This window comes from Cariama cristata, unplaced genomic scaffold, assembly GCF_000690535.1.
Source record: "Cariama cristata isolate BGI_N322 unplaced genomic scaffold, ASM69053v1 scaffold5605, whole genome shotgun sequence".
Lineage (NCBI taxonomy): Eukaryota > Metazoa > Chordata > Aves > Cariamiformes > Cariamidae > Cariama > Cariama cristata.
In genome coordinates this window covers 254,591-277,051 of record NW_009619199.1, presented here as the reverse complement: position 1 = coordinate 277,051, position 22,461 = coordinate 254,591, and the positions used below count along the sequence as shown (strand labels likewise).

Genomic DNA, 22,461 nt, shown 5'->3' with positions numbered 1-22,461 from the left:
AAGAACATTGCTTTGGAGATCTTTGCACTCACTGTTGCAGGCTGGGGGAGCAGGACTGGAACGTCACAGAGTTGAGCTCAGCAGACCCACTACTATTAAGTTTTATGAATCTTCTCAGTGTTAAATGTTTGTAGTGATAACACAAACACATCTTGCCTCGAATAAATTGTCATGTCTGGTGTGTTTCAGTGCTTTTTCAATGAACCAGCTGAATGCTGCAGTAAAAATGCTGGAGTCAGCGGAAAGTATACAGAGAATTTAGATAGGCAAAATGAGATTACTGGAGTTGTTCTTTGACCAAGACATCGGGGTTAATGCTTCTACCTCTACAATGGCACCATGGGACTTTATGCAACCAGAAGTGGTCAAGACCTCAGTTGCTTTTTTTTTCTGCTGAAAGCTGGCAGCTCCAGCGAGCACACCAGTCCTGTTCAGATGTGCTGGAGCTTTGGGGCCGAGTTGAGTCCAAAGGAGAAGAACCGGTTACTGAAGTGCCGACGACCATTGTCCAGCACTGTGGCTTCCACCTGGAGGTTAACCTGCATGGCCTGGCTTCGCGGGCGAGGTCTGTCACAGTCACAGAACTGGGCGATGAAGTTTCCAGCAGTGTTAACAGCTCAAAATAACAAAGCAGTCTGTTTGAATACTGAGGGTACCTTGGGATGCGCAGGTAGTGCTTGACTGTGATTTATTTCATCACGTAGCTCTCCACATCAGATCTGCGTGAAATTAATTTTCTGATCCTGGCATAAGCTTACATTTTGTATGAACACAGCAAATAACAGAGTGGAATCTGTTAGTATAACTTCAAGGTGCTGCGTTCATATGCACAAAAACCAAGGCACTGTAGTTCTTCTAAAAATGTAAGCAGAAACATTATAACCTTAGACAGTACAGCCTTTCTAAGAAGAGTCGCAAATTTTCCATCAAGATTAAATGAAAATGTTTATGTAAAGTGTCGCCCTTCTAGAGATTTTTTTTTTCTTTCCGTAGACAAGTATCAAATGGGTCAAACCTGGCATGTTTCAGTTTGGGAAGGCTGCCAGTATGGAGCATTCAGACACCTCACGTCCCCATTTACCTCTAGGCTGTATCTGTTCCTGTCGCCAGGAGAGACTACTGTGCACCGCAGGAAAAATATTTCAACCAAATAACGTTGCCTTGGTAAGGAAATGGAAGCTCAGAGCACTCAAACTACGGCTCCTAGGGCGATATTAATAGCTAGCAAGCATTTTGAGATAAATTCCCCCCTTTTTTTTAACAGCTACTGTCCTCCCCTCCATCCTGTATTTCAGTGAACTCAAATTCTAAGGTTGCCTTTGCCTTTTGTATACTGGCAGATTTAGCTGCTGCATTCTTGTCTCAAAACACTTAAATATTTATGCTGCTTTTAATTTTAGTGCTGAAAGGCTGTAGTGGATATGATGATGCAGGAATTTGGGTTCAGAAAATGGAAGACTTTTTAATGCTTCAGCGATGTGTGAAGATTTATCAGCCGGGCTCCAAAATGAGCAAAGCTGACTGGAGTACTGCTTTAAATTATCTATTTCAGTAAATACACAGCCAGGATCTTTAAATGGCTAAACGTACAGCTGGTGTCTGATATCTAGAATGTGGCTTAAAATGCTGTTCATTCAGGATGAGAACAGGTATTATAGATCTATAGTACTACAATGTGCACATATATATATACACATCAGCAGATTTCTTTGCCTGAATTGGCAAAAAGAAGGGTAACAATGCAACATATTAAAAATGATCTTATGGTTATTCCAAGTGGGCTTTATTACATTTAAGGGAATTTGTAAATGAATTATCTGTGCATTTCTTATTTCCCTGTGTGCTGGCAGTAGGCAGGCTGTTTCTCCATTGCCGGCATTGGCTGATTAATTGGCCCCTTGCTTGATCTGTTTTCCTTTTTTTTTCTATATAACTTATTCTAGTGCTTTCCCTTTTTAATATGGTAACATCAAATTTGCTCAAGGTCTGTGAACGAATGTGGATTAAAAGTCAAACAGCAGCATCTCTAATACATAATTGATCTACCGGTAGCACACAAAGAACTGATTCTGGTTGCTAGATAGGAAGTGCCTTCCTTTTTTTGTCCTACACTGATAGTATGAGTTCTTAAATCTATTTTAAATTAAAGTGAGCAAGCTACTGGAAACTGACAAATTATCCATGGTAATAAATTATTTAAGAGATTAATTTGATGTTTGAGGCGTAATGATTTTTATACACAGGCACACTCTATTTGACACGTGCTTTTTAGATTTCGATGCAGTTCTGTTAATTGGCAGTTGAAGTTACCTTATGTCTAGCAAATGTTGTACACTTTGGGTTGGTATTTGTCTCTTGCTGTGACCTCACACCTGTTAGTACTTAACAGAAGATTTTCCTTGCTTAAACTACATTTTGCAGAGGTGCGAGAGCTTTTGTGACATGCTCTCCAGATACCCTCAACAGCTTCATCCCTTTGCGAATGGACAGGTTGGAAAAGGCCATGTCAACTTACATTAATGTTGGCTCTGATTTTGCTTCAGCTTGTCATACGTCGCTTTTCTTAGTTGCTGAGGAATGACTCTTGACTGTTCAGTTAAGGGGGAGTAGCAGCTTGTTTAAGGTTTAATGTTTAATGATATTCTCACTGAAGTGAGGAGTTCTGTATTTTCAGGCTCCTTTTGAGGTACCCATGGCGGTCACAGCAGGGATGTTTGCAGCTGCGGCATGAATGACAGGTGGATGATGGTTGCACGGGTGTGTGACTAATAGCATGGATGTGCCGGATGGCATGGCACAATGCAGGGGACGGTACTAATGGATGAGAAGCAAACAACAGCCAACAGCGTGCTTCTCCTTTCCATTAAGTCCATTCAGGCATACCATGTGTCATCGTCCCTGTGCTGGGGATTTAGTTCTTCTGTTAGCATCAACCACTAACGGTGGAGTGACAGTAATATAAGAAAGCAGAAAATTTAAGCCGTGCTGTAGAAAAGGGCTGCAAATCAGAAGGTGGCCAAGTCAGAAAAGTAGAAAGGAAGGAGAGGGAAGTAGGATCATTTTGTGCACATTCTTAAGCTGCCTGTGAAAAATAGCTTGCACTGTTTTATTTTACTGCATTGGACTTAAGATGCTACGATTTGAATAACGTTTTAACAGTAGAGCAATAAACATTTTACAAACATTTGAAAATGTTACATATGCAACAGCAATATCTTTTGTTAAACAACACTATCTTTAGAAAAAGACTTACTTTCAGATGCAACCGCCCTTTATTAGATTGATAGAGCTAAGAGCGTAGCAGTAAACAGTCAGTCTCAAAATGGAAATTGAACTTCTTTCCTAGAGGTTTTGTTAATGAACGGAGTTAATCTGAGTGTTGCAGGTTTCCCTGCTGCCTGTGTTGCTCTCTGTGACATTTTACGGTTGGACTTGATGATCTTTGAGGTCTCTTCCAACCATAATGATTCTATGATTCTGTGATTCTATTTCCGAAAAGCTGGGCTCATGGGTGGGTGTTGAGCCAGAACTGGGGGAGCAGCTCGTTCCCAGCCGTTGGAAACTGAGCCGGTTCAGTGTTGTGCAGACAACTTGGCAGTGGCTATGTTTTGTAAATCCTGGTTTGGAGAGTGTGATGCATGAAGCTTCAGGGTTTTCAAGTAAGGTAAGCCTTCGTTTAGGTGGAGTAAGCCATGCACATTTTTGGCAGTCGCTTGTGATGAAAAGATGAGTGATCTCAAGCAAGCCAAGCAACTTGAGTACATTACATCAGGTAAATATTAACATCTACCTGCAAATCACTTTTTTATTTAGTTTGAGAAGTCTGTCATCGCATTGGTTGCTTTGGCTGATGATGAACTTCAAAAATAGCACAGCTTTGGGAAGTGAAGTGTTTCTGGAAAATATCAGCTAAAAAGACCTCATGTAACCTCAGTGATTGTATACTTTTCATCAGTGTCTGACTTGTTCAGAACTGTGTACTCTTACATGGTTTCCTTAGGTTCAGAAGGACCCTCATGTGTTTCGATTTGTGCCCATTCCCTCAGTTCCAGCCACTGAGTACCACTGGGCTCCGGCTTCTTATACCGTCCCTTCAGATATTTATATACTTTAACAGTATCCCTCTAAGTTTTCTCTCCTCCATGCTGGACATTCCCAGCGCTCTTGGCCTCTGCTCATATGCGAGATGCTCCAATCCCTTAGTCATCTTCATGACTCTTTACTGGACTTACTCCAGTATGACCCTGTCTGCTTGGTACTGGGGAGCCCAGCACTGGACTCGGTGCCCTGGATGGTTTCAGAGTTCAGCTCTGTTTCTCTGTGGGTATCCATGTAACATGCACTGAGGCTGCTGTTATTTTCTCTTGCTGAGAAGAGATTCACATGGGTTCCACTTTTATCTTAGCAAGAAGAAATCTGCAGTTCTGATTTTGATCTTCCAACTCCTTGGATGTGAATTTTCAAGAGTTCGGTGACTTTAGGAGACTCTGCCGTCACATTTCTTTATTACTGGCATATCCCAATAGCACAGTAAAGATATTAACTTTGTCCTAGATATGTATGATAAAATAAATAAATATTTATTTGCCCAGTTGTTGTGAATCTCTGTTTTTTTTTTTTTTTTACTAGCAGGGTTTCCTCTGTAGCAGCTAACACAGAGACAGCCATACTTATATGGCTTCAAAAAGACAGGAGATTGATGTCTGAAGTTAGAATTCAACAACAGTGATTTATGATCCTCCAGAATAATAACCAGAGTGACAGTTCTCCCTCAAACAATATTGAAATGCCTTGGGCTCCCAGGAGCATTTTATGTGTATGTAACACCAGCAGTCGTTCAGAGGGAGAACAAGAGGGAGACTGAGGTGGAGTTACCTCATAGGAAACCGTATCTTTTCAAGCACCTTTGTAAAGATAAAGTGTAGCTGAGCAGTTCAGACAGGCTTTCTTGAAGCTGAAAGGCTGAAATAAATCTCCATTCTGTACTATGACAAAGACATTTGAACACTTTTTGGAACTGGAAATAGTTTTGTACTGCTGGGAACTGACCTCTTGAAAATTTGTATGCTGCATAGTTCATGATACCTCTACTTTTAATAAAATATAATACTTATTAATGGATCTCATGTCAGTTACTCAATTTCTCAAGTAATTTAAAGCTTAATTATGCTGCATTCTAGATCTCAGTGGCTGTCCTCAGCTGATTTTTCTTAAATCACTATCCCTCCAATTTTACAGTTCAGTTCAATTCTCAGGACTCTCATTTGCATGGAGTGACAGATTAAAATTGGATGACTAAAATGATTACTGCTCTTAGTACCTACTGCAGTGATGGAGATTGATTCCTCATACTATGCAGAAACATATGGCTCATGAAATAACTCCTGAATCACTACAGTTTTCAATCTATTGTATTACTGTAAATAGAAACTGATAATGGTAATCCAATTTTAATGCATCCTATCTGAAACTGAGAGTTACATTTTTGGAGAAGCTTTGGATAATAAAATTGTAGGCAACAGTTTAGAAGTCCTCCACTTCCAGGGAAAAAGTGAATATTCTGGTTGGAGAATTGGTATCTTTTAACTCAGTAACTTATTGGCACTGCAAAGCTAGGCAATGCGGTTTGAAGGCTGCTACAACAAGGAAACTTGCATTTTTGCCTCTGTGCAGTATCTCTGATCATCCATCTGCAGACCTCTGTGCCCTGTTGCCTGGACAGACAAACCGGTACACCACTAAGGCAAATCAGTTCAGATGTAGCTTCTTGCAGACTTTGGCTGAAACCAACCCAGAATTAAAAATCCATAGGTTGGCTCTGGTTCTTCTGGGAAATTGTCAGTTGGGACGATATTCAGAAATTGTATGGAAGGCATAAGATTTGGTATTTACTTGCTCTATTTGAGTTTAGATCTGCAAAATCAGTCTTGACATGTGACTGTAAAATGTGGATCTTCCAGGTAGGAATACTTTACATTCCTCTTTCTGTGACTTTCTGTGCAAATTTTGAGGAGGGACTAGAAAAGGAACATGATGAATATGTTTTTCTCTTGTGCATCATAGTAATTTCTCTATATCCCTCTCTGAATTAATTTAATCTCTCCTCTTTTCCTCTGCTCCTCACTTTTATCTTATTTCTATGGTTTCTGCCTTGTCATTGTTTCTTTCAATCCTTGTCTGAACATTATCCTAAGGTTTCCCTTCCTTCCTTCTGCTATGAAGGAAATGTGAGATAGCACAAGAGATTACATTTTGGTTGGATAAAACCAAACAAGTAAGTGTAGCTCCCCTAAGGCAATTCTAGATATCGTGCTGTTTAGCCTACTCACATTTGGAAGTGGTTAGGCATAAGACAGGGAGGCTATCTGATAATTACTGATGCTCCTCTTTGAAATGGCCTCAGGGCTGTGGGAGGCTTTCTACATGATGAAAAGCATCATGACAGTCATCCTGTGGTCAGCGGTCTCGGCAGAGACCAAGGGCTGTTTGGGCATCAGGAGAGCCCCCCTGACCAAAGGAGGGTGGCTGCAGGATGTGAGTGGCACAAGCTGGGATGCTGGTGGGGCATTTCATCTCCTCCTGTACAGTCCCTGGCCAAAGACTTCTGCCTTCAGGAATTTGAGTATGGTATTTTTATGAACAGTAATTTCTCACATTATTTTTATTCCACCAGCATTATGAAAGTATTGTTACTATATTTACACACAGCAGTTTGCAGTATAGTGTTTTTTCCATTTGTCTGTAATCTTAATCTAAGACGACATTCACAAACTGCCTGGAAAATGGATTTTTTTTCCCCATATGGGAATTTCCATAGAAGAAATCACCATCTGATAATTGCCTATTGTAAAGAACGATTTTCATCACAGGAAAATAAAACAGTATAGAAGAAGTTACTTCTGCCATCTTTCTTATTATTTTTCTGACTTTTCCAATTTAGAAAACAGCATCATGCTGTGAAAAAGTTATGGGTTTTTTTCCCCTCTTTTTTAATAAGTCACATTCCAAATGAAGCGTTACGTAGAATTAAGAAAGAGTTGAAGACAGAATTGTCCTTGGAAAACAGCATTTTTCATTTCCTCTTTAAAATTAAAGCCTTCATCTTTTTAGGTTCAAACTAAACAAATGAGCCAAGGAAAATAAAATACCCCAAACCCCAAGCCCCTGTCAAAACAAGCAAATATTGCTAAAAGAATTTCACACAATTTCTAATTAAAACTTTAAAAAAAAAATCAGGTCCAAACCTCTTGAAGTTAATTTGCAAAAATAAAATGATTTCAAATGAAAATGAGAGGTTTTATACAAAATATTTTCTTTATCAAGCCCACTTAATTTAAAAAATGAGAGTGATCTGAGCCCTTTATCCAAATAGTGAAAGCACAAAATCTATGTAGATTTAAAATTTTATTATATTTATATATAAACATGCATACACATGTGGTCAGATGGCTTTTAAATCCCTATCCACTTAATTAATTTAACCAATATATAATTTTTATGAGTAGCATATTGTAATGAAAGATGGAAGATTATTTGAAATTAGAACAGATACTTCAATAAAAAGCGCAATAGTCTCACTGAATGGATACCATCTCTCTCTCTTCTCGTCTCATTCAATTTAACATATTTCTATATGAGCTGTAAGATAAAATGACTAATAGAAATGAAAAGGAGGACAGCCAAAAGTCAAATTGCTTCACTGGAAGCTTCCTAGCAAAATGACAACATCCAGTTCTAGATAATTGAATTTTATTTTGTCAGAATGTCACTGGATGATGTTAATTTGCCTTTAGGTAGTGCTCTTTTGGCTGAACACAGTAACAAAAATTTATTTGGGCACTTTTTGTTTGTCTTAGAAATGGTGCAACATTGTTTAGTAAAAATGAAAAGCTCAAGCTAGGAGAGAAAAATGTCGTAGTCTTACAGAGGGAAATCACTAATGCAACCATTCCAGGGATCAAGCAAAATTTCACCACTGTTGAAACCTCAATGCCTTGAGCACGGGGGATCAGCCTTGACATGCCAGTTACTTTGTTTTGAGACATTGCAATTACCGTTCCCGTGAATGGCTACCTGCAGGAGGTTTGGTATTAGGAATGCCATGTTCTTTTATACCCTCAGTGAAAGCTAGAGTTTGGGAGCAAGACCTGGGTTTCCTTTCCTGCTGTGGATGGCAGTGGCTCTTGGGTCCTCTGGGAATTCAAGTCTTGGAGTACTAAGGAAGTGAAATATTCCTTCTAATCAGAGCGTTTTCTTTCTGTAGTTTTCCATAGTTTCCTCTTTAGCATGCTAAAATCAAGTTTAGTTGTGCTGCATCTTGCATCAGACAGAATGTTTCAGTGCCTTTCTAGTGGAGCTTTCCATTATGAAGATAGTATTTTGGTTCATCATAATGATTTATTTTTTTTTCTCCCTGAAGTGCTTGGCTTTTTGGAATAGCTGGATGAGACCTGAATTTATTATTTTCAGGAATGACTCTTAAGTGATATTTAAGATATTAAAAATTTAATATGCTATCTTTGAACTTGTAATTTTTGTTATGAAGATACAGTTTTCACAGTTTTGACTCTGTAGCCTCTTGTCACCTGCAGATGCTATGGCCTGAAATCATCACAGCAGTTAAGCGCAGCCTTAAGTAAAGCGTGTGAGTGTGTTCATTATATTTGTCTAGACAGTCCTTTGAAGGATGCCTCTAGACTCTGCAAAAACAGTTTCACTGCCTGCAAGGACAGCAAACCCTCAAACATGACCCCAGAGCATATCTGCCCAAGCACTCTCGCAGCCTTAGTAGGTGGCAAGGTGTTTGCAGATGGGATATTTGCAGGAGATGTGCAGCAGGCTCGTGAGGCCCTGATGTGGCTGGGTTGCCAAGGCACTTTTGGACACACCACGGTCCCAGCAGCTTCTCCGACTGCGCTTCTAAGAGCTGTGCAAACAAATTTGACTCCAGGACTGATTTCAGCTGGGGCAGGGGGGCTAATTCTTTAAAAGTAGACTTCAGAGGTTTAAATGTAGACACAATACCCAAGGAGTGAAGAATGCTGTGGACTTTAAGAAGTTCTTTAAGTTTTTGCATTTGGTAATGGTAAAAAAGGTGGGTCATTTTTATTATCTCTGTGATAACAGTTCTGACACCACTAAGAAGACTCACACTGATTTTCAGTAGGAATTTGGCACTTTCCTCTCTTAGGAACGGTTGAAAATGTTGCACACTGGTTTTGCTGTTATTCCATGTGCTGTAAGGGTTTCTGCTGGCCACAGGGGAGGACAGGACCCTCTATGAAACCCTGAGAACTGGCTCAGGTGATGGCCCAGCCCAGGACAACAGGGTGGGATGTGGTGCTGAGCAAGTAGAAACCTGGCTTCTTAGCGTGTGCCAAGGGTGGTAGCAGGCAACAGCAGCTGTGTCCTTGGAGAGAAAGCTTGTGGAGACAAATCATTTAAATTATGTTTGTTAGAGAGGTAAAACTGCTGTGCTGTGAGTGAGCAGAGCCATGTCATCAGGGATGGAAACCCGGTGAGGCAGTTTGCTTGGGTTCATTCTCCGACGCTGGCTGATAGATGTTACCGGCCGTGCTCTGGTAGTCACCCAGTCCTGCAAACAGTAGTGTAGGGGTCTGCCTCTTCCTTGACAGCCCACTAGTAGTTGTCACTTGTCAGCCTTGTATCACAAGGACTCTGGTCCCTAATAATAACTACCTGCTTGCCTGTGTCGGTGGTGTGGCTGTGTCCCAAACCGTGTTCATCAGAGGCTTAGGTTGTGTTCTGCTGCATAAGTAGAGATTATTGTGAATGCTAAAAAAATCCACACACTGTGTCTACATAATTAGTTCATTTTAGTGGTTTGGTAATAACCCATCAGATTTATTACTTTTTTCCAGTCATATGCACAGCTCACTTCATGGCTGATCTCCATTTCTTACTGTTTTCTGGCATGGGATTCCTTTTACTTAGAATTCATGTGATTCATGGATTACAGGCTTTTCTGTTGAAGTGCAATATGTCTACAGAGGCACTTGTGACTGCCACCATGCTTGTGACTTCATCTATGTAAAAAACCCACAACAATCAGTGATTTGGAAGAAATTCCTACCTGCTGTTTCTGTAGGATGGCCATCTGTCTGGCAAATCCCCATGTGGAAGTCAGTTACATCTGAGAAGAGCCAGACAACCTTCTGATACTTGTTTCTCCAGCAGCTGTAGTTGCTTTTTTCTTGTTTCACTAGGTGCTGTTGAGATTGGGTTTTGGATCTGCATTCAGCAGCTTTTGAATTCTAGTCCTAGCACTGTGTACAACACAGGATCATTCTGACCAAATCACCCTTTCTCTTTCTGGGCTCAAATGTTGGGGATTCCTAATTACACCTTAGGAAGTGCTCCTGAATTTGGGCACCTCAGTTCAGTCACAGAAATCGATAAAATACCCAACGTCTTTAGTCGGGTCTGGAAAATGCCTTTAGAATTACTGAAAAACACTGAGATAAATTGACTTTTAATATCAAGTGGCATCTTCTATTTGAGGATCATTCAACATATATTCATGATCCTTCATGTAAATGGTTTCCAAGATGCAGGAAAAGATAGTGGACGTGTCAAAGTGGCACTTTCTAAAGATACTCCTTTTATCTGCTAGAAATTTAGTATCTTTGTAAAGATACCGAGTATTGACAAGTCATCCGTTCTGAGCCCATGGTGGAAGTACCTGTGGCTCTCTGCTCTGAATCCGTGTGCGTGGGGGTGTGTGCATGGCTGTTTGCCTATTGAGATCTTCTCATTCACAAACTGTCCGCAGTTTCTGTGTGAGATATTTTTTGAGCAATAAAGAACAAATGTTTCCTAACTCGGTGTATGTAAGTTTGTGTTAATTAAAAAACTTATAAAATCATGCAAGAAGGCATGCAGCTAGGAATGGCTGGTGTGCTTTGCCTTTTTCCATAGTGCCTACATTATAAAAAGTGTTCGACCCCCACGAGGCTTAACACAGTTACCATTCCAGAGTTAACTCTGAAGATATCTTCAAAGACATCTAGATGAAACTAGCAAAAGATGTCTTCTGCAGCTTTAGTGCATGCTGTTCTGGGCATGGTACACAGCATGCTGCACCCGGCAGCTTGCTGGAGCAGCAGCCGTGATAAACCAAACAAACAGCCTTCGGTAGATGAATGGTATCTCCTGCAACTAAAGGTTAAAGTGTCATCCAGTGATTTATCCTTCCTAATGGATTCGTTGGATTGCTGTGATAGAGACATAATTTACTACCTTTTGTACATCAGAGGTGGTGTTCTCAAAATGGTGTTCGGGGATTTATGGTATTGAACAGGGTGAGTTACATGTCAAATTATCAACCGTCCTGTTTGACATTTAGTCAGCGCTGACAGGAACTAGGCGTTTAGCAAAATGAAGTTTCTGTAGCACAGTCTTTCAACAGGATTGTTTTATTTCAAGGCTGTGGTTAATCAAATGTTTCTGGAGAAAATCTGTAAAATAGACTGTTAATTGCATTGGCTTGTGCTGTGGCCAGCCAGATGTTAGTGGTGTGTGTTGTAGCTGTCATCCTCCCTGTAGGTTATTGTTAAGGCATTGCCTCCTTGATGGAAAATATTTCATCTGGTAATCCACCGAGTTGTTGCAATTTGGAGGTAGGTGGAACCCTGATGTAAGGACCCCCTGGGTTAGGAGTGCCTGCCGGTATTTGAATGGTACTTTGGCGAGGAGCAAATCAGCCCTTCAGGCTTCGTTATTCCCACAGGGCTGTACACATTCGCAGAACTAAGGAGGTTTCTTGGCGCATGCACTTTTTCAAAATATATTCCTATCTGGAAACACTTCATGAAAGGTTTCCTTCCTTCAGTTCCTGCCTTCCCTATCTGACAGTTCTGAATGGTGCTTTGTGGGTTATATCTAGGCTGTTGGATGCTTCTATATGGCCTGCTGGCTTGTCTCCAGACGAGGCAAAATATGTCTATTTGCACGGAGTGCCCCGTCTGACCATTTGATTGCCTCCTTTTGAGCCTCTGATCCCACTAACACAGTCCTGAAGCTGCCTTTACTGCATCCACACAGGAGGAGGAGGAGGAGGAGGAGGTGTAGCTGGGAAGCATGCCCTTGTTTGTACCTATATTGTCAAATGGGAGTTGCTGCTGCTGTGAGGAACCCAGTTTTGGTCCAAGTGACCGCTGTGGCTGCCTAGAGTGGACCACCTATTGAATAAGGGTTCAAATGAAAGCCATTAATTTAGTAAGTCTGTATACCTAAACACCGAGAAGGTTGTGACGTCACCGGTGAACACCAAAGGGGACATGCATCGATCTACAAGCCTGTTTACACCTCTTGCTTCCTTCTCAGTGCAAAGGGTCATCTCATCCTAGGAGATGACCCCAGCTTATCGCATTGTTTGTGCATCTAATCAACCAGGCAAAGACAAAATGAGGCCATGCGATGAATTTGGCAATAGTATTCCAGGACAGAGTGGCTGCCCTCTTCAGACTGCCAAACCCTCTGGCATATTCTCTTGACTTAGAAATTGAAAATGCAGATCAGAATCTTTCCTAGTGAGTTGTCTGTCCCTTGTGTTTTTCAGCAAGAAAAAAGAGAAGTCATTGCTTCAATACAGATAAGCTATCCTTGCATTTAAGCTCCCGGAAGGCCCCTGACTATGTGACAAGAATTACTGTCGTGGGTATTGCATAACAGTTTATTCATAATGTTTAATGCATTCTCAGTTTTATGAAATATGGATAATATTGGAGACATTTTGAATAGTAGTTTAGATTTACACTTTCTTTTTAAGGTGGAAACAAGAGGGACAATTTCTAGTGCTTTTCAATGACACTGGAAGAGTTGAAATGGTTACTATTAAAAGTGAATAAAATCCATAGAAGTGGAAGAGAGAAAAATGTATTGCATAGGTGGATTATGGGTGAATCATAAATGTTTAAAGCATTTCTGGAGGTCAGAAGTGCCATGCCTTTATCTGAATACCATAGGTGTCTCAGCGCGTTTCCTCACTGCTGTGTCCAGGGTGTGTTGCTGCTTGGTGTGGAAGGTTGGAACTCAACTGAGAGGATACAACTTTGAAGAAAGTTTCTTCTTGTTTAAGGTTTATTATTATAATGAAAACATTCAGAAAAAAAAAATATGCGTGCGCAACTTCTGTTAAGAGTCAACTCACATTGTACGTATTTCTTTTGTCACATACAGGACAGCTTTCCAGCTCGATTTGGAGGAATACATTTCGTCAATCAGCCGTGGTATATCCATGCCCTCTACACAGTTATACGGCCCTTTCTAAAGGAGAAGACACGAAAAAGGGTATTCTTCTGTTTAATTGTCCGTTACCTGCATTCAGCGGATGTATCATACTCTGATAAAGTAGATATACACAATATATCAGCTTGCTCTTGGTAGAAAGTAAATACATCTGCGTTGTAAAAAGTATCTTTAACTGTTTTAGAAACTTATACAGTCATCTTTTAAGGACACAGTCAAGCAGTGCATTTAAATGTGTTTAAAAATGTAATCATATGCTATTGCCAACATTACGGTTTCTATTAAGATTCTATTCAATTCAATTCTGTTCAATTTCTGTTAAAATTATTTGCGTCTTTCTTTTAAGAACAGAGATAGTACGAAGTCCTTTCCTAGTGTAGTGCCCTTGACATTAGCATGAACTAAAATACACAGCTGGTATATAGTAGTTTGCAAATACCAATTTGAATGAAAGGAAATTTGTGTGCATGCATCTGTGCATAAGCACGAGCAGTCTCTTAGACGTTGCTGAATTTGCAGCATTTGTATCAGTGCAATTAAATTAGAGCTTGGTGGTGATAGCACATGGAATGATATTATTTCTGTAACAGGACATTTGTCATCCAGGAAAACACAATCAGCATCACGTACAAAGCCACTACAAAGAATGTGATGATCTTTTTTTTTTTTTTTTTTTTCTAATGGGATCAGCTCTCTAAGCAACTCTATTTTCTCTCCTCAAACAGAGTCTACAAGGCCACAATGATCCTTGGTGTTTAGCTGTTTTTTACTGACAGATTATGCTTGAGAGGCCTCTGGTATTCACAGATTTTGAACTATAGATCACAAAGCCTTTTATGTAATATATGTTATAAATATGCAAATGAAAACCCATTTTGCAGGATTCAGTTGCACTCTGTTGACTACAGCTTCAACAAAGAACATTATAGTGCCAGATATGTTTGAGGCCTTTTTAAGTCAAGTGCTGTGTATGCATAACCAGGGAGTGAAGTACAGTTCATGGGTATGTTACAACATTAAAAATAAATGACAAGGCAGCTCAACATGGGTGCTTATCGGTTAGCATCTAAATTTTTATTTTGACAACCGAATCAGTGGCGTATATTTTCAGAGATGCTGACTTTTTACAACTGTTTTTGTCAACTCCGAATACCTATAAGAAGTAGTTAGGTGGTTAAATATTGATATAGAATTGAAAACTTAGTGTCAAAATGTGAAAGTTATGCCCAGCACATAAAATTTAAAATCAACTTTAAGAAAAAAACATAAGAGGCAGAGCAAATGATTGTGTAAAACACCCCCAAACCCAACAGATTTATCTTCAGAATTTTATCAGGCTTATTATTTACCTGTTGTGTTTATCCTTAATTATTTTGTATTTTTTTAATGTGTCTGGTACATTTGCAACTGATAGCTATATTCAGATAAATGTAGTACTAGACAAGTATAAAAACAATTGCTAGGAAGTGAAACATTCAGTTGGAAAGGCACCATAAAACAAATTACTTTTGCCATTAATCTTTGTTCTTTCACACAAGGATAAATTCCTTTCTGAGATGGAAGAACATTACTGGGTTTGCATGGGCATATTAAGCTGCCTGTCTCCACAGCTGTCTGGAAGATGGGTTGAAATAAGTAATATAAGACAGGCATATATTTTTGTCTTTCTGCCTTTTGAATTTAACTCTTGATAAATCATGCTAGGGGTGTAGCTGTCCAGAGAGGTCCCTGCAAGGTGAAGTGAAATGTGAATTGACAGTGCTTGACGTCCGTCTGTACACGCACCCCTGCCCGCCCCATGGGGAGCGAGAGGCTGGGCGCAGCTGTTAGGAGTCAACACCCTACCTTGCCTTCTTGGCTGCTTCTGTGCTGGTCCATTAAAAAGGGTTGGGCACTGCCATTCCTACTGTTTAATTGTAGGGACACTTGATGGCAGGGCAGTGGCTGGTGCCAACTGGTGCTTTCTTTTACATTGCCCAGGATCAATTTGGGGATGGCACGGACCAGTGAGCAGTATGGATAAGGTGAGCTTGTTCTGGAGATGAAAGGAGTTAACCGTATGGATGTGAACTGTACCATGGCAGTTGCTCCTCGTCCCAGAGGGTGAATCCTGGCCCATCTTACTTGCTAGTCTAGAAATAGCTGCTGTGATCTGTCTGTGTGGCCATACCCAGGCATTTCATCCCAGTGGAAATTCTGCAGGTCCTTAGTATCTGTGAGAGAAGGCTGTCCACATGCAGAGGTGCTCTGTTTCTAGTGCTCATCGGTCACACATTCCAGATCTCTGAGGAGAAACAATGAGGTTAAACATAAACATAGATACAAGTAGTCATACACATATATGTCATATTAATATACATATATATATAAAAATGTAAAGCATGTAAGAAAATCAGTCTACTAAAACATCGATGGAAAATATCAAATAGTCTGTCAACAGAAATTGTTTTACTGTTATCACTTACTTCACATGTTGTCAAGTATGGATGGTAGTTACTGGTATCACCGTGTTTAGGAAGAAAATCTTCCCAGTGGAGTTTTCAGTACACTGCACTATTTATCTTATTTATGGAACTCATGCCTGGATGCTGAAAGTCAATATATACATTCTTTAATGTAGATGGTGAATATTAATTTTATTTATTATTTATGTTCTTGGTTTATTCACTTAATTTAATTGACAGGATTAGGGAGAGCAAACAACAAAAGATAGGCAGTCTGTCTATCCAATCTTCCATCCATCTAGTCACCAGACACCAGTTCTTACCTTCCTTGGGCCCCTTGTCCTACAAACATTTTAAGTTATTTACGCTTTAATCACTTTGTAGGTTTATGAACATAGTATGACCATGCTTAAGGCAGAGGCGACGTGTGCCTTGGTGGCCATCCCTGTTAGCCCAACACAGCCAGAGTATTGAAACTGTATAATATCCTTGAATAATGATGATGTGATTCGAGCTTTGACAATTTTTGTGATACCCCTTTTTTTTTACCTGCATATGTGCATACAGATATTCCTGCATGGTAATAACCTCAACAGCCTGCATCAGCTAATACACCCTGAGATCCTGCCTTCAGAGTTTGGGGGAATGTTGCCCCCCTATGACATGGGGACGTGGGCAAGAACACTGCTCGACCATGAATACGATGATGACAGTGAATGCAATGCGGACTCCTACAACACTCCTGCAAAGGATATAGAAAAGGACCTCTCTCCGAAATCCATGAAAAGGTGGGTTAAAGGTACTCTGATCTTCTGGTATTGTCGTAACGTTTAACATTTGCGTTCCTCTCTTGTGAAGCTGCAGGTAGTTCCCTCAGTTTATTGTATATGAGGACCCTTTGTTTTTGCTTTCTTAAAATCACTGTTGATTATAGACCATAGTGTTGATTATTACCCATGTGAGTTGTGAACTCAGAGGAGCTGATTATTTCCACAGTGCCATATAGGTGGTGTATACAGTACTGTGTTTGGAACAAGCTGATATCCCACCCCAGCCTACAGTACATATTAGCGAGGCAGCGCTAGCTGGAGTGAGCCTCGGTGCAGAGCATAAATTGAGGCCAATTATCCAGCTGGGTGATGACAATAACTCTTACCTTCCTCCGTCTCATAGCCCAGTGCCTGGTATCCATCAGTCTGTAGGTGCCAGGACATTTACAACATCTGAACCGTCAGTCACAGAGACTGCACAGAACATGAGAAAATGTAATGAGGAAAGCCAGGACAAAAATCAGTGCTGATCATTATACTCGAGTCTGGTAAACATCCTAGTGTTCTGATATTCTTCTCTTTGAGAAGGTACAGTATAATTGCTTGCTGCATTTTACCATTCAAAATAAAGTAAAGTAGAGGAGGAGGTTAGTTACCTCTCCAGTAATTATGGAAGCAGTGAGATGATTCACTTGGGAGGGGTAAACCTGGTCTAGCCTTGCCAGGGAAGTAGAAGAGAAAGGGGAAAGATGACAGCACGGTGATAGAAAAGGTTGAGCAGGGCAACAAAAGTCAGATTGAAGCTGGTAAGGGGTAGACCTAGCAATGAATCAGAAGAGAACAGAGAGGACAGAAAACAATATATTAAATCCTTATAATTAAGTCAGAACATGCTAAACTGAGAATTCAGTTTCAGGAGATAGCATTTGATGCAAAAGGGAGAGAGACTCTGGAAGCAGATCAAACAGGGTAAAATATTTTCAGACTCGTCAGCCAGGAAGATGATTTTGGCTGGAAAATGTTGCATAGATTGGGAAGGACAGTGCAGTTTGAAAGGGAGATATTTTTTGGGAAATAGAGAGGAGACAACAAGAGATTGCCATAGGAATAAAAAATAAAAAAAGCAGTGAAGTTTAAGGATTTTGTGTTGAAAGAAACCTACAGTGCGTTCATAGTGGGAAATAGCAAGAGACTGGATGGAAATGAACTGGGAGAAGGAGAAATTAGAAAAGGTCCTGAAGCTGTAAGGCAAAGACACAAGTTACACAAGTAATGGAGAAAATGGGACAGCAAAGACACAAGGGAATGGGAAAAGTGAGCAATACATTTATATATGATTTGCAGGTAATACAAGAATTAAGAGACAATAGAGAAGCTGTGTTGGAGAGAAGGGTGGAATTTAGGAGCTGAAATGCAGAAGTCTTACTGTTGCAGAATGAAGTAATGAGAGTAAATAAATAGCTTCATCCAAGGATGCAACAAAGATCCATGAGAAGGCCTGTGACAAAACCCTGTGGAGCAGACTTTTCAAGGGTATTCTGGGCAAGCACATTATTAAATGGAAAAGCAGTGGATTGACCAGATTCTTCATTCTTTCTTGAAGAATTTTTATTCTCATTTAACTTGTGCTTGAAAAATCCTTCATGCAGAATAACACTTCAGTGTAAGCTTCAAATCGACATTCTTTCAGTCTGGGTTAGCTGGCGCAGTAGGAAACATACTGCAGAAAATAAGCATGTTGAAATTTGTATCTACATAATATCAAGCTGAAATTTCCTCACCTTCTTTGCATTCTTTTCCAGTTAGTGTGTCTGCAGCACCTGCTGGAATCCTCCTTCCCTGCTGTTGGATATAAAAAGTATTAAGTAGACTTACTGTGCTAGTACCAAGTAGAAGGTAGTGGTAGCAAGATGGACAGAAAATTCCAGGACTTCGATGTATTAACTGCACAGATGGTGTTAAAACAGAAATAGAAAAGTTAAGGTAAAACAGATAAACTCTCTTTCATTAAAAATTAAATTTAACTTGAATTCGGCACCTGATGGATTATTTCTGTCAGTTTAAAACCACACTCAGTGTGGCATGTTACTGCGGAAGAAGGTTTGTAACATATAAAAACAAATTTTACAAGCGTCTAGCAGATCTCCGACAATTATCTTATTTAATTTGGCTTGCCATTTTAAAATTCATTTATTACTCTGAAAGCATATCCTTCTTAAACCAAAATCCTGCTGAGAATTCGTTTCTTTGTGGCTCTGTCCACCCGTGGCTCTCATGGCTGAGGCACCCAGGTGCAGACCTGCATCCTCTTCTCACCTGATGCTGCAGGGCAGATGTCTGTGCTGATCAAGGTTGCAGAGTATGTGTGTGGCTTTGATTCCTCACCTCGGCCGTGGGACTTAGTAGTACAACTCTGTCCTACTGTGTTTTGTGAGAATTTCTTCAGTAGTGTCTGTAAAGTTATTTGGGAGATGTAGATAGAAGGTGCTATAGACTTACACAAAAGTTTTTCCTTTTACATACCTTCATTCATGAGTTGCTGCTGAATGGATTGAAACATGACAGTAAATGTTGATTTAAAACTGGATGAAAACTATTTCTCCTTCTTCTTCAAGCCATTTAGGCTCCTGAGCTTACAAGCCATAGATCAGGATTTGTGCGGTTCCATTTTCACATCTGCCTTGGTATCTGGGACTTTGGAGACCCTGGGAATTTATGGCCAAAATTGCCTCATTGGGAATTTGAGGCCAAGTTTGCAGCTTTTCTGTCTCCCCTTCAGATCCCCAGATGAGAACTGGAAACCTTGGCTGCTCAGGCATTGGCAGCCAAGGAAGAGGCACAGTCTCCTATTAGTACTTACATTCAGTTGGGAATCCTTTGAAATTGGGATGCTTCTACAGCATTTTTTATCTTGATGAACTGGATTTTCCAGTACAGCTTCCCACCAGCAAATTTTCTGTCATCAGCTTTGCATTGGCACGGTACCCTGTGAAGATTTAAAAAAAGCATTTTTAATTCAGTGGTTTAGTTTTCTGCCTGAGGAACTGACCAGCGTTCTAGATGGGGGTTATTGTGCAGTTTTAATTAAAGATTTTTAATTATGTTTATCACAAGAGGGACTATCAGATTTTTAAAGATAGTTTTTTTGATTTTAGTATTAGTAAGAGAATGTGGTAAGTATTATGATAAAATATCCTTGTGTTTAAAGTTTTCACCTAGGCTTTAATTCAGGTGGTTTTTCTTGTGTTTTTGAAGGTTTCCTTTAGATTTTTTGAGAAAGACCAAATTGTATCTTGCTATCAGCCTCATTCATTGGTTTCAGTGGATGATGCCAGTTTATAAGAGTTGGGGATTGACTCTGTATATTTATCTTAGGAGAGGTCAGAATTCATAAAGGTTTTTCTCTGTGCTGTAACCCTTCAAATGGGCAAATCTGTAGCAATGCTGCAGTCACGTTGTGCTTCCACTGATCAAAAATAGATACCTACATTGCCGAGATGTCCACATACTCTAGCCATCTCAAATCTCCTTTACAGAAAGGAAGAGAAATAGGCATTTCTAGCATGAGGTTTGCCTCACTAAAGGAACCATCTAACAAGGGTTGCTTTTACTCTACCCCAGAAGCATCTGCTTTTTAACAAGCTGAGACATAGGTGATGTAAGACCCCATCTTAACACTTCAGATTTTGATTTTAATGGAGCATTTTGATTTTGCTGGAGGTTGAGGTTTCCTCTTTTTCCCTCACGCATGGCTGTTGCAGGACACCAGTGCCAGCGTTACACTTCTGTGCTGAATCAGAGAACCTGGAGAAACTTTACAATCATCATTGAATTGGCCTTTACCATCCCTCTCCACTCTGTTTAGCTGAGCTGATAAGCGCATTTGACAGATGTGTCCACTGCTCCAGAAATCCTGCTGACCATGGCAGAATTCCCTAGGGTTGGCTTAGGATCTTGCACTGTTGCATTTAAGTGCTATTCAGAAAAGGAGCGACTTGTGCTTCCAGCTAACACATGCCACTAATTGCGGTGTGCCATTAGCCAGCTGGGTGGCTGAATCGTACCTTCTTTACCAGCCCAGTGCCATATAACCTTCTGGTAGGGTGGGTCAGTGCTTAAGTCAGTACAAAAGACAGGTTGGTTTGCCCTCTGTTGTGTGCTGAAGATGCACCCTCTTTCACTCTTCCACTGAAGAAAAAAAGGATCCACTTTATTCCACCTATTGCTCCTATATCCACAATCCAGCACCGAGCCCTTTAAAGCTACGTAATCACTCCATGAGGATATCTTCTGACCATTTGCAATGATCAGATGCTTGGGTAATGCTGTACCATTACTTTTTTAAGCCCTGGCAGAAATTAAAATAAACAAAAGCTGAGGTTTACCCTCATTTATCTTGATCTAGAAATGTCAAATAAACATCTTATCCCTCTGCAGGTCTCAGTCGGTCGTGGATCCTGGGGTGCTGAAACGCATGGATAAGAATGAGGAAGAAAACATGCAGCCTTTGCTTTCGCTTGACTAACAGTTCCTGAGCATCGGCCATGGACTGAGGTGGAAGGCACTGCCTCTCAGCAACAAGCAAACCGTTTTGTTCCAGCTGGAATCCTATTTACTCGTGTTAATGTAGCATAATGGCAGCAGGCAGCAGGTTTTACTATTCTGCCTGAATTCTGGATGCCCTTGGGTGAAAAAGAAGAGGAGAAAAAAGGAAAATAAAATGAAATAAAAAATAAAGAGGAATCAATAATTTATTCTGTAAGTGCCAACTTGTTTGTAAATACAGTATAATCCTCCGATTTGACTTTGTAAGTTATGGTAAACAAATGCTATGGAAATGAGCAACTGTTTAATATGTCAGTGAAGTGCACCATAGAAAAGAGAAGAAAACGTGTGCGCGCTCCCACCCGCACACACATACACACAGAGAAACACATACCGGACAAAGAAAAATATCAAAGCCAATTAAATGTTGTTCCTCTCATAGGAAGCCATATTGCAGCTAGCACATTGACTGCTGTTTTGTTTGCTGTCTGCAATGCTCATGTAGTGTGGAAAGATAAAGAGGGAGTACGAGAACCTGGAGATGCTGTAATCAGTGGAATATTTCCTAACTGTAGGAATTGATTTCCCAAATAACATTGTGGCTTAGGATTGTAATTTAGCGTAAACCATGTAGCATTGTGAAAAAGATAACAGGTGAGCTGGAACCAACTCTTTGACAGCTTTGTTGTTTGGCTGTATGGATCTGTGAGGTTTCCTCCTTAACTTCTCATTTACACTTCGCAAGTAACCTGGCTTGTTACCCTCATCTGGGTGTTGTAATGTGGGACACATTGGAGTTACTTCTCTTGCATTTCGGGTGCACACTGAGAATTTTTCCAGGACTCTGTTCTCCCTTGGAATGAGAAAATAGTCCTCTAAATACAGCGTAATAACCGGTATTTGAAAGTAAAGCCTGGCAGAAGAGGTTAAAAGTTAATCACTGAACCCTGTGCACTGGGAGACTGGATACATATATATATTTTTACCAATCTCTGACAAGCATACAAGGTGACATTGTTAGACAAGTATATTTAATTGAAGGTTTATACGAGAAATCATACCTATTCAATGTACTTAGATATATTATAGATTGTATATTGAGACAATGTCATTATTAATATAGTAAAACTTTCCATAGAACAACAGCATCCCACTCCAAGCAAGGATCAATATGAATAAGTTGTAGTCAAACATCTCAGCCTATGTGTTTAGAACACTTTTGTTTTGGTTGTAGTGTAACTGTATATATTGAACATGTGCCATAGTAGAGAAATACGTTTTACCTCAAAAGGGCAACAGGTTTCGCTGGGGATTGGGTAAATCAGCTGCAACGCAGGGACTGTGTCATCTTTGTGTGCTGGCTGATGTGTGTGCAGCCTGTTGTTTGCTGAGGCAAGAATGTAATTTCTTATTCGGACTTTGCAATCAGAGTG

General features: G+C 40.2%; 1 protein-coding gene across 1 annotated transcript; it reads left to right on the top strand.

Moving 5' to 3' along the window:
- The first annotated feature begins 339 nt into the window (after window positions 1-339).
- On the top strand, window positions 340-21,205 carry LOC104162427. The gene is made up of 6 exons (XM_009701142.1): window positions 340-565; window positions 1,401-1,526; window positions 8,672-8,838; window positions 13,201-13,311; window positions 16,281-16,501; window positions 20,921-21,205. The coding sequence occupies exons 1-6, from the start codon at window positions 340-342 to the stop codon at window positions 21,006-21,008; spliced, it is 939 nt and encodes a 312-aa protein (XP_009699444.1). The 3' UTR covers window positions 21,009-21,205.
- The last annotated feature ends 1,256 nt before the right edge of the window (window positions 21,206-22,461 follow it).

Coding starts and splice junctions, on each gene's coding strand:
- LOC104162427 (XM_009701142.1), top strand. CDS start 340: ATGGGACTTTATGCAACCAGAAGTGGTCAAGACCTCAGTTGCTTTTTT. Junction 1,527..8,671: donor AATGAGCAAAGCTGACTGGA/GTACTGCTTTAA, acceptor ATATTTGTCTAG/ACAGTCCTTTGAAGGATGCC. Junction 16,502..20,920: donor TCTCCGAAATCCATGAAAAG/GTGGGTTAAAGG, acceptor ATCCCTCTGCAG/GTCTCAGTCGGTCGTGGATC.